Source organism: Scyliorhinus torazame, chromosome 10, assembly GCF_047496885.1.
Source record: "Scyliorhinus torazame isolate Kashiwa2021f chromosome 10, sScyTor2.1, whole genome shotgun sequence".
Classification (NCBI taxonomy): domain Eukaryota; kingdom Metazoa; phylum Chordata; class Chondrichthyes; order Carcharhiniformes; family Scyliorhinidae; genus Scyliorhinus; species Scyliorhinus torazame.
Genome location: NC_092716.1, coordinates 84,721,319 through 84,734,097, shown reverse-complemented (window position 1 = coordinate 84,734,097; position 12,779 = coordinate 84,721,319). Strand labels below are relative to the sequence as shown.

Genomic DNA, 12,779 nt, shown 5'->3' with positions numbered 1-12,779 from the left:
GTTTTGCTTCTGAGTCTCCACCCTATTTCTATCCCTAGTTCTTCCTCCCACTTTTCTCGTGTCTCGTTCAGTGGGGAGCATGCCCTTTCTAATAGTTGTCCGTACGGGTCCCCGCTGTCCCCCCCCCCCCTCCTCGGTTACCTGCGTCCATTAGTACTCTAGTGTTGTGTATCTCTGGTCTGTGGGTATGTTGATTTCTCCTTGCGGAGAAAGTTCTTTCCCTGTAGGTGTCGCAGTTTGTTCCTGTTGGGTAGTTGTAGTTTTTCTGTCAGTTCCTTTAAGGTTGTGAGGTTGTCCTCTATTTAGAAGTCCCTAACAGTCAGTGCCCCCATTCCTGTCTCCACCCACTAAAGGTGGCGTCTAGCATGGCTGGCGCAAACCTGTGGTTGTCGCAGATGGGGGCTGTAGTGGACATTTTGGTTTAGCCGAAGTGTTGCCTCATTTGATTCCAGGTTCGGAGAGTGGCTACCACCACTGGGCTTGTTGAGTGGTTGGTTGGTGGGGATAGGAGTGCTGCCATGACGAGGGCTCAGAGGGTTGTTCTTGTGCAGGAGCTCTCCTCCATCTTTGCCCATTCCATCACTGCCTGCTTTATTGACTTCCCGCCTCTCTCTGCCCTCTTCATTGACGTGCTGCCCCGCTCTCTGCCCTCCCTATTGACGTTCCGCCCCTCTCTCTGCCCTCTTTATTGACGCCCCATCTCTGCCCTTTTTATTGACATCCCGCCCCTCTCTCTGCCCTCTTTATTGACACCCCATCTCTGCCCTCTTTATTGACGCCCTGCCCTCTGCCCTCTTTATTGACATCCCGCCCCTCTCTCTGCCCTCTTTATTGACGTTCCCCCTCTCTCTGCCCTCTTTATTGACATCCCGCCCCTCTCTCTGCCCTCTTTATTGACGTTCCCCCTCTCTCTGCCCTCTTTATTGACATCCCGCCCCTCTCTCTGCCCTCCTTATTTTTTTTGTAATATAAATTTAGAGTACCAAATTAATTTTTTCCAATTAAGGAGCAATTTAGCGTGGCCAATCCACCTAACCACATCTTTGGGTTGTCAGGGGTGAAACCTGCGCAAACACGGGGAGAATGTGCAAACTCCACACGGACAGTGACCCAGAGCCGGGTTCGAACCTGGGACCTCGGCACCATGACGCAACAGAGCTAACCCAATGCACCACCGTGCTGCCCTTTCTGCCCTCTTTATTGACGTCCCGCCCCTCTCTCTGCCCGCTTTATTACCGTCCTGCCCCTCTCTCTGCCCTTTTAATGACATCCCGCCCCTCTCTCTGCCCTCTTTCTAGACATCCCGCTCCCCTCTCTGCCCTCTTTATTGACGCCCTGCCCTCTTTCTGCCCTCTTTATTGATGTCCCGCCCCTCTCTGCCCTCTTTATTGACACCCTGCCCTCTCTCTGTCCTCTTTATTGACGTCCCGCCCCTCTCTCTGCCCTTTTTATTGACATCCCGCCCCTCTCTCTGCCCTCTTTATAGACATCTCGCTCCTCTCTCTGCCCTCTTTATTGACGTCCTGCCCATCTCTGTGCCCTCTTTATTGACACCTCGCACCTCTCTGCCCTCTTTATTGATGTCCCACCCCTCTCTCTGCCCTCTTTATTGACATCCCGCCCTTCTCTCTGCCCTCTTTATTGACGTCCTGCCCCTCTCTCAGCTCTCTTTATTGACACCCTGCGCTCTCTTCTGACCTCTTTATTGACACCTCTCCCCTCTCTGCTCTCTTTATTGACGTCCCGCTCCTCTCTCTGCTCTCTTTATTGACATCCCGCCCTTCTCTCTGCCCTTTTTATTGACGTCCCGCTCCTCTCTCTGCCCTTTTTATTGACATCCCGCTCCTCTCTCTCTGCCCTCTTTATTGACACCCGCTCCTCTCTTCCCTCCTTATTTACCTCCCACCCATCTCTCTGCCCTCTTTATTGACGTCCTGCCCCTCTCTCTGCCCTCTTTATTGAAGCCCTGCGCTCTCTCTGACCACTTTATTGATGTCGCGCTTCTCTCTCCCCCCCCTCTTTATTGACATCCCGCCCTTCTCTCTGCCTTCTCTATTGAGGTTCTGCTCCCTGCCCTCTTTTTTGACGTCCTGCCCCTCTCTCAGCCATCTTTATTGACACCCTGCGCTCTCTTCTGACCTCTTTATTGACACCTCTCCCCTCTCTGCCCTCTTTATTGACATCCCGCTCCTCTCTCTCTGCCCTCTTTATTGACCTCTCTGCCCTCTTTATTGACATCCCGCCCCTCTCTGCCCTCCGTATTTACGTCGCGCCCCTCTCTCTGCCCTTTTTATTGACGTCCTGCCCCTCTCCCTGCCTTCTTTATTGATGTCCGCGCTCCTCTTTGGCCTTTTTATTGATGTCCAGCCCCTCCCTCTCTCTGCGCTCTTTATAGTTGGCTGCAAAGTTGTCATGCCGTTTTAGTGCTGAACTCAAGTGTTGAGTTGTTGATCTATGAATGCTTTGTCGTACTGTTTGACATTTTATTCAGAGGGCGATGTAGTGAATGGCGTAATCAGGACCAAAGGTGTACCAACAATCTTCTTTCTACACAGCTTAACAAATATTTTAACCAGATATAATTTGATCCACAGTTAGTGATTTATGACACCTACTAATTATTCATTGCCAATTTTGTAGAATTTAATTATTTTTCTCTTCCAACAGTACATTACAGAAAAAGGCAAGTACTCCTAAAAAGCTCATTAATATCCCTATACAGAAGTCTCCAACTATGGTTCTTCGCAGCCAAGAGAAAGGAAGACGGAGCTATTCTCTGAGAAATAATACCACTGTGAGTAATCATTTTTTCTGATATTTCATCCCAACCAACATTAGTTGATTTTAATCTAGTATAGTGAAGGGTTTAGAAACATAGGAGCAGCAATAAACCATCAAGCCTGCTCCATAATTCAGCTAGGTCATGGCTGATTGTCTACCTCAATGCTATTTTCCCATAACCCTCAATGTCATTAAGTATCTTGTATTATGATCCAGGCCCAGACCCCAACATTTGCTCGGATACCGGACTGAAACCCCAATATTTTGTTTAAATTTGTAAGACTGGCAGGGTGACATGGCGGCGCAGTGGTTAGCACTGCTGCCTACGGCACTTAAACCGGGTTCGATCCTGGCCCCGGGTCACTGTCTCTGTGGACTTTACACATTCTCCCCGTGCCTGTGGGTCTCCTCCCCACACTCCAAAGATGTGCAGGGTAGGTGGATTGACCCTTAATTGGAAAAATAATTGGATACTCTAAAATTAAAAAAAAGAATTGTAAGTATGTGAGGAAAGGGTACTTCGCTCGGGAGTGATATCTTGCACAAATAGGGATATGGCATATTAAGACAAACTGTATTGCGAACACAGTATTACTACCTTAACATCATAAAGACAATAGTGACTTCAGGTGGGAGCCATGAACTAAATGGTCATGCACAGGGTGGCTCCCACTTATAGAGCGGAGCAGAACTGGCGCGTGCACGGACCTTCATGAATAATCTCAGCCGAGGGGCGGCATGTGGCGCAATGGTTAGCACTGCGGCGTTGAGGACCCGGGTTCAAATCCCGGCCCTGGGTCATTGTCCGTGTGGAGTTTGCACATTCTCCCCACGTCTGCATGGGTTTCACCCCCACAACCTAAAGATGTGCTGGTTAGGTTAATTGGCCACGCTAAATTGCCCCTTAATTGGAAAGCACGGTAGCACAAGTGGCTAGCACTGTGGATTCACAGCACCAGCTCTCTGTCTCTGTTGTTGAGTGCTGTTTCTAGTGCTGGCTGTTGCTGACTTGCCTGCAGGAAGGAGAGAGAGAGAGGGGAAGGAGGAGAGGGGGAACAACAACAGGAAGGTGGCTACAAAAACAAGGTAGTAAAGCCCTTTGTACTGTTTGTTTGTGGGCCCCTCCCTGGCTGAGGGCCCGGCCCTGCCCTGCCCTCCTAACTGTCAGGCCTTCCTCATTCCATCTACTGAGCTTGTTCCGGGTCGGGGATATCGAGTGGTTGCTGAGCCCACTCCCGGGCTGAGGATCCCACACACCAGCAGGGAGGAGATCGGTTCCATTGGGTGGTCGTTCCAGGGTGGAGCACAGACTGTATTTTACTGAGCCCTACGTGGGACGAAGACTTCTTTAAACTAGCGTCACTTACCTCAGTGTGGTGACCTAGGGTGGGAGCACGGACTGTTTTTTTTTTTTTTTTTTGCTGGGCCCCCTCCGGCGGCTGAAGATCCCCAATCCTCCCACCCTCCAGCTTCACCCAGAGTGACAGGAGTCTCTCACCTCGGACACCCCATCTATGGTGTCCCACCCTCCTGTGTTGCTGACCTCCTCCAACAGTGCTCCTTGTTCTCTCTTATCTTCCCTTCCCTGCTTTGCTCCCCCGTATACCTTCCAAGGGGGAGAATACGTCATTCCACCTCGCCTTTCCCCTGACAATCCCCTTCCCACTATCTATTTTGTCAATTAAATTCCAACGCGACAAAGCCCACATTGGGGTGGGCATAGCACTTGCCCTGATGGCCACTCCACCTACGCCAGCGGCGGGGCCGACCAGAGCCGCCTATGCGGGAGTGCTGCCCTCTTCGGCCTCCACTGCTCCTGTAGCCCCACCACCTTTCCGGTTACTGGCGCAAAAGCTGGACGTAAAGTGCTACGCTCACCCCACCGTCACCATAGAGGCATGCATTCGCGCGATGGCCTGGGTCGTCGGCCCCTCGGCCATTGTGGCCGCCTCTCGAATGTAGGGGAAAGTCGTGTTCTTCCTGAGGGCTGAGAGGGCGGTTCACCTCATCCTTGAAAAGGGGCTTGCGGTGGGCGGGACCTACGTGGCAGTGGACCCTCTTGAGGCCACTGCCGAGCAGGTCATATTGTCCAATGTCCCGCCTTACCTCCTCACCGAGCTCCTCCTCCCCCACCTCCAACAACTGGGGAGGTTCGTTCTGAGGTAGCGCCGTCCCCTTTCGGCCTGAAGGACGCCCCCCTCGGGCTTTCATCCTCTTGGCCCGGGAGGATGTGTTAGAGGGGGGATTCAAGGTCTCCCATCCAGGGGAGACCTTCCGCATCTTCTGGTCTGCAGATGGCGTGCGGTGCCACGCCTGCAAGAAGGTGGGGCACGTGCGGAAGAACTGCCCCGCTTCCAAAGCCACCACTGACGCCAAGGTGGCTGCGAGTGGCACCGCCGGCCCCTCCCCCTCCATTGCCATTACCACCCCGACCCTACAGGGGGACACCGTGCTGGCGCAGACTGGCCGGTCGGCTGCCAGAGTGGATGAGGGGGGCATCCACCAGGCCGCAAGGCCCGAAAGAAGGCAAGGCGGGGATCGGCTGCAAATACCCCCGACCCCATTAGCCTAGAGACCACTGCGCCCCGGAACTCTGGCCTGGGGGCCACCATGGACACTCAAGCTCATCCCTGGCCCATTGACGCCTTAGCGTCGGGTACTGGGCCCTTCGTCGTTTTGGCGCGGGTCAGCAAGGTGGTGATGCGCGTGTTCCCAGGCCGGCGCAGAAGAAGGCAACATCTCAAACCCGGGGGCAAAGTGTTGAGGGAAGGGGGGGCGTTGCGAGAATGGAGATTTCTTCGGCGCAGGACCCCCCCCCCCCGCAAGCGGCGCCACTCCTTGGAGGGGGGGGGGGGGGGGGGGGGGGGGGGGAAGAGAAACATCATGAGCCCCCTGCAATGGAGCGGGTGGCGCCCCGAACCCTGCCCCTTGACGTTACACCGCGCACCCGGAAGAGATTAGACAATGTCCATCATCTGTCAACCACTGAGCTGTCGCAGCCCCCCGAGCAGGACATCTCGGTGCCAGGTGCGAGTGAGACCCCCGAGGGCCCGTACCGCCCGGGTCAATTTTGCACCCCAGAGACGTTCCTTTTTACATCGCCGGAGGGCTCTGACGGCTCCCTGACCTCAGGGTCATTGGGTGGTGGTGACGAGGAGCGCCTCCCCTCTCCATCCCAGCCTCTGACGCCGGCAGTCCCTATCTTCACCCCGGAGCTTTTTCCTGAACTGTTCCCAGATCTATCTGGTGGCCCGGCATCGCTAGAGGAGGGGGGATCTGAGCCGCCACCTCCCTCTGGCCTGATACAATTAGAGGAGTCTGCGAGGAACCCGTCTGTCGACGATCCGTGAGGTGGGATCGAGGCAGACCCAGGGCTGGTTGGTGGGACCGTGCCTTCCGCCATAGTCAATGTGGCGGAGGACTCGGTCCCAGGTGGCGACTGCCCGGAAGAGGACAGTTGCTCGGTGGGAGGCACGGGGGATGATTTTGGATCCATCAGCAGCGAGATGGTGGACTCCCTCGTGGCTGACACCGAGTCGCCCCTCATCCCCCGACGGGATCTCCGGGATTTTCTGCGTGCAACCCGCGGTCACCAAAACCGAGTGCAGCTAGCCCTCGACCGGTGGTCGGACTTGGCGCTGCTCATCCGGTCTTCCCGCGCTTACGTTAAAGAGGCGGGGCACCTGGATGCTTCTGAGCAGCGCTGGCAGAAGTCTTTCCTTGCTGGACTCCTGAGGGAGCAGAGGGGCCTGTGCTCCTGAAAAGGTGAAGGTAGCACTTGACTACAGACATGGAGGTGACCTTAGCCAGCCTCAACATTAACGGCAGCAGGGACGTGCTCCGCAGGTTCCAGAACTTCTCGGTCCTCCGGGACGGGAAGTATGCGCCGTGCTTCCTGCAAGAAACGCACACTGCTCCGGGAGACAAAGCCACATGGCTCCTGGAATGGCAAGGGGGGATCTACATGAGTCACCTAACCTCACGTTTAGACGGGGTGGCTATCTTTTTGGCCCCACATTTTCAGCCGGAGATCTTTGGGGTTAAGGAGTGCCTGGCCGGTTGCTGCACTTGACGGTCCGCGTGGGGGTCGAGGTACTTCACTTTGTGAATGTCTACTCTCCCCAGGCTGGCCAGCTGCAGACGACTTTCTTCGAACAAGTGTCCACTCATCTTAGCACCATCGCCGCGGGCGAGTGCATCGTACTGGGGGGTGCTTTTAATTGCACCCTCGGGACAAAGGACAGCCTTGGTACTCAGTGCAGCTCTCGTGCGGTGGTGAAGTTAAGGAACCTGGTCGGGTTCTTTGACTTGGTGGACGTCTGGAGGACTCTCCATCCTGACTCCAGTGTCTTCACTTTTGTGAGACCTGGGGTTGGAACGTCCAGAATCAACCGCCTCTACATTTCAAGGGCATACCTGCCCCGTGTCCCGACGGCCTCTGTGCAGTAGGTGCCGTGCTTGGACCACTGTCTCGTGTGGGCGGGGCTCGCCCGATCTCGCGCTCAGTCACGATCCGCGTACTGGCATTTTAACAACCTGCTGCTGGAGGACAAACGGTTCCTGGGCTCGTTTCGTCACTTCTGGACCGGCTGGAGAAGGAAGCAGGGAGGCTTCCCCTCCTGAGGCTGTGGTGGGACGTGGGCAAGACTCACGTGCGTACCTTCTGTCAGGAGTATGCGAGGAGGTCGACAAAGAGGCGGAAATCCAGGGTCAAGGAGTTGGAAAAGGGGGTGCTCGACCTGGAGTCCCGTTTCGGTCAGCCCGATGAAGACCCGGCCCTGCGGCTGGTGTACAGGGAGAAGAAGGGCGCGCTGCGGGACCAGCAACTTGTCGGGTACCGGGGCACGTATGTGAGGTTGCGGACCCAGATCCTTACAGACATGGACCGCGGCTCCCCCTTCTACTCGCTGGAAAAAAGGCATGGGGTCCGTCAGCAGCTCCTTATGCTGCTGGCTGATGACGAGTACCTCATCTAGGATCCAGAGGAGGTTTGGGCCTAAATCCAAAGCTTCCACAGCGCTCTCTTCTCTCCGGATCCATCCAGCGAGGATGCTTGCAGAGTTTTGTCATAGGACCTGCCGCAGGTCGGCATGGAGGGCGCCGGTCGGCTTGATGCCCCTCTCAGCCTGGAGCCTGGGGGAGCTGACCGGCACCCTCTACAGCCTGTCCAGGGGCCAAACCCCAGGGCAGGTTGGGCTGACCATGGAGTTCTTCATGGCGTTCTGGGGAGCGACTATGCGGGGGTCCTGGTGGAAAGTATTGCAACTGGAGAGATGCCCCTCTCATTAAAAAAAATTATACATTGGATTTCTTCCCCCCCCCCTGCTGCTGCTGACCTCCTACTGCTCGGCAAGATGGTCTAGGAACGGTTGCCACCGCCTGGAGAACCCTTGCACTGACCCTCGCAAGGCAAACTTTATCCTCTCCAGCTTAATGAACCCTGTCATGTCATTGATCCAAGCTTCCACACTAGGGGGCTTTGCATCTTTCCATAGTAGCAAAATCCTCCGCCGGGCTACCAGGGACGCAAAGGCCAGAATACCGGCCTCTTTTGCCTCCACTCCCGGCTCGTCCGATACCACAAATAATGCCAATCCCCAGCTTGGCTTGACCCGGGCGTTCACCACCTTGGACATAGTCCTCGCAAAACACCTCCAAAACCCATCCAGCGCGGGGCACGACCAGAACATATGGACGTGATTTGCTGGGCTCCCTGAGCTCCTCCCACATCTGTCCTCCACCCCAAAGAACCTACTCTACCTCGCCCCTGTCATGTGCGCTCTGTGAGTAACTTTGAACTGTATTAGGCTGAGCCTGGTGCAAGAGGAGGAAGAATTAACCCTACTCAGGGCATCAGCCCACATACCCTCATCTATCTCCTCCCCAAGCTCTTCCTCCCACTTGCCCTTTAGCTCCTCCACTGAGGCCGCCTCTTCTTCCTTCAGCTCCTGGTAAATCGCTGAAACCTTGCCTTCTCCAACCCAAAATCATCCTGTCCTGAATGCCACGTGCTGGAAGCAGTGGGAATTCCCTCACCTGCCGCCTCACAAACGCCCTCACTTGCATGTACCTGAAAGCGTTTCCCGGGGGTATTTCCCGGGGGTAGCCCAAACTTCCCCTCCAGCGCCCCTCCAACGTCCCATCGATGAACAGGTCCCCCATTTTTCTAATCCCTGCCCGATGCCAGCTCTGAAACCCCCCATCCATCCTTCCCGGGACGAACCGATGATTCTCCCGAATCGGTGACCAAACCGAGGCTCCCACCTCGCCCCGTGTCGCCTCCACTGCCCCCAGATCTTCAGCGTCGCTGCCACCACCAGACTCGTAGTGTACCTTGTCGGCGAGAGCAATAACGGTGCCGTCACCAGCGCCCTCAGGCTCGTGCCCACACAGGGCGCCATCTCTAGCCTCTTCCACGCCGCCCCCTCTCCCTCCATTACCCACTTATGGATCATCGCCACATTGGCAGCCCAATAATAGCCACACATATTCGGCAGCGCCAGCCCCCCCCTGTCCCTGCTACGCTCCAGAAACACTCTCTTCCCCCTCGGGGTCTTATTCGCCCACACAAATCCCATGATGCTCCTGCTTACCCGTTTGAAAAAGGCCTTGGGGATCAAAATGGGAAGGCACTGGAACACAAAAGAAATCTCGGGAGGGCCATCATTTTGACCTATTGCACCCTACCCGCTAGTGAGAGTGGCAGCATATCCCATCTTTTAAAATCCTCCTCCATCTGCTCCACCAACTGTGTCAAATTGAGCTTGTGCAGGGCCCCCCAACTCCTAGCTACTTGGATCCCTAGGTACCGAAAGCTGCTTTCCGCTCTCTTCAGCGGTAGCTCGTCTATCCCCCTTCCCTGGTCACCTGAGTGCACCACAAAGAGCTCACTCTTCCGTACGTTGAGTTTCTACCCCAAAATGTCCCCAAACTCCCTAAGGATCCTCATGACCTCCGCCATCCCCTCCACTGGATCTGCAACATACAACAACAGGTCATCGGCGTACAACGACACCCGGTGTTCCTCTCTCACAAACGCCCTCACTCTGTATCCCCCCCCCGGACCAATCCCCTCCATTTCCTGGACTCCCTCAGTGCCATGGCCAGCGGCTCAATTGCCAGTGCAAACAACAAGGGGGATAAGGGGCACCTCTGCCTCGTCCCCCGGTACAGCCGAAAGTACTCCGACCTCCGCCGGTTCGTGGCCACACTCGCCACCGGGGCTCTATATAGCAGCGTGACCCAACTGATGAACCCCTCCCCGAACCCAAACCTCCACAACACTTCCCAAAGATACTCCCACTCCACCCGACCAAAGGCCTTCTCCGCGTCCATAGCTGCCACTACCGCCGCTTCCCCCTCCACCATAATCACATTGAGGATCCTCCGCACATTTGTATTGAGCTGCCTACCCTTCACAAATCCCGTCTTGTCCTCATGAATCACCCCCGGGACACAGTCCTCAATTCTCGTAGCCAGCACCTTCGCCAGCAACTTAGCGTCAACATTGAGGAGCAAGATCGGTCTATACGGCCCACATTGCAATGGATCCTTGTCCCGCTTCAAGATCAAAGAGATCAGCGCCCTGGACATTGTCGGGGGCAAGGTCCCCCCCCCCTCGCCTTATTAAAAGTTCTCACTAGCAACGGGCCCAGCAGGTCCACGTATATCCTGTAAAATTCAACCGGGAACCCATCCGGCCCCGGGGCCTTCCCCGCCTGCATGCTCCCCAATCCTTTAACCAGCTCCTCCAGCCCAATCGGCGCCCCCAAACCAGCCACCTCCTCCTCCTCCACCCTCGGGAACCTCAGCTGATCCAGGAATTGTCGCATCCCCCGCTGGGGACTCAGACCTGTACAGATCCCCATAGAAGTCCCTAAATACCTTGTTTATTCTCACCGCACTCCACACCGTATTCCCCCTTTTTTCCTTGACTCCACCAATCTCCCTCGCTGCCTCCCTCTTACGAAGCTGATGTGCCAGCATCCGACTCGCCTTCTCCCTATACTCACACGCCGCCCCCTGCGTTTTCCTCCACTGTGCCTCTGCTTTCCCCGTGGTCAACAGGTCGAATTCCGTCTGGAGGTTCTGTCGCTCCCTAAGTAGCCCCTCCTCGGGGGGCCTCTGCATTCCTCCTGTCCACCCTTAAAATCTCCCCCACCAACCTCTCCCTCTCCCTCCCCTCTCTCTTCTCCCTGTGGGCCCTAATGGAGATTAGCTCTCTCCTACCCACCGCCTTCGGCGCCTCCCAGACTACCCCCACCTGCACCTCCCCGTTGTTGTTGGCCTCCAAGTATCTTTCAATACAGCCCCGCACCTGCCCGCACACCCCCTCATCCGCCAACAGTCCCACATCGAGGCGCCACGCGGGCGCTGGTCCCTCTCCTCCCCGAACTCCAGCTCCATCCAATGCGGCGTGTGGTCAGAGATGGCTATGGCCGAATATTCCGTTCCCTCCACTTTCGGGATTAGCGCCCTACTCAAAATGAAAAGGTCTATCCGGGAGTAGGCTCTATGGACGTGCGAAAAGAAGGAGAATTCCCTGGCCAGCGGCCTGATGAGCCTCCCTGGATCCACTCCCCCCACCTGGTCCATAAACCCCCTGAGCACCTTGGCCGCAGCCGGCCTCTTACCCTCCTGGACCTAGAACGTCCAGTGCTGGGACCAGCACCGTGTTGAAGTCTCCCCCCCCCCCCCCCCCCATTATTAAGCTTCCTACCTCCCGATCCGGAATCCGACCCAGCATGCTTTTCATAAATCCGGCATCATCCCAATTCGGGGCATACATGTTCACCAGTACCACCCGCACCCCCTGCAACCTACCACTCACCATCACATCATAGAATTTACAGTGCAGAAGGAGGCCATTCGGCCCATCGTGTCTGCACCGGCTCTTGGAAAGAGCACCGTACCCAAGGTCAACACCTCCACCCTATCCCCATAACCCACTAACCCCATCCAACACTAAGGGCAATTTTGGACTCTAAGGGCAATTTATCATGGCCAATCCACCTAACCTGCACATCTTTGGACTGTGGGAGGTAACCGGAGCACCTGGAGGAAACCCACGTACCCACGGGGAGGATGTGCAGACTCCGCACAGACAGTGACCCAAGCTGGTATCGAACCTGGGACCCTGGAGCTGTGAAGCAATTGTGCTATCCACAATGCTACCGTGCTGCCCTCCATTATCCACTACAATATTCATTGCCTCGAACGACACCCGCTTCCCCACCAGTATTGCAACCCGTCTGTTCTTCGCATCCAGCCCTGAATGAAAGACCTGTCCTACCCATCCCTTTGTTAGCCTAACCTGATCTGCCACCTCTAGATGTGTCTCCTGGAGCATAACCACGTCTGCCTTCAGTCCCTTTAAGTGCCCGCACCTCCCGCACCCTCCAGTCCCCCAGGCGGCGGACCCCCGCCCCGACTACCTCTCCCACTTCCAGCTCCCCTTTGGCCAATGCAGCAGCAACCCAGGCCCCCCGCTAGATCCTCATCCCCGGCCCCACCCCTATCCTTCCCTAACACGGGAAAAAAGCCCGCGCTTTCCTGAGCTGGCCCCGCCCCCTCTGGCACAGCTCCTTTTTGCGGCCTCACTCCCCATCCCCGGGCCTCCACCCCCCTCTTTCTCCGCGGGGCCCTGCCCCTCCAACACCGACGCCCACACTCTCCCACAGCCCCCACATCAAATCCATTCACCCAGCACCAAAACAAAAAGAACATTCCCCAAACGCAGTAAACACCCCCCCACGACAAACCCTCAGTTTGAGTCCAACTTTTCAGTCTGTATAAAGATCCATGCCTCATCGGGCCTTTCAAAATAGTGGTGCCGATCTTGGAACGTGAGCCACAATCGCGCTGGCTGCAGCATCCCGAACTTCACCCCCTTCCGATGGAGCACCACGTTAGCCCGGTTAAAACCAGCCCTCTTCTTGGCCACCGCACTCCAGTCCTGGTAAATTCGGATCTCCGTGTTCTCCCACCTGCTGCTCTGC

The 12,779-nt window shown here is 56.1% G+C and overlaps 1 protein-coding gene across 1 annotated transcript in view; it reads left to right on the top strand.

Moving 5' to 3' along the window:
• Positions 1–12,779, top strand: part of cenpt (centromere protein T) — a 107,996-nt gene that overhangs the window by 6,604 nt on the left and 88,613 nt on the right. Inside the window, exon 3 of the mRNA XM_072518337.1 lies at positions 2,668–2,794. Within this exon, the coding sequence (XP_072374438.1) occupies positions 2,668–2,794 (127 nt within the window). The remainder of the gene's footprint in view (positions 1–2,667; positions 2,795–12,779) is intronic.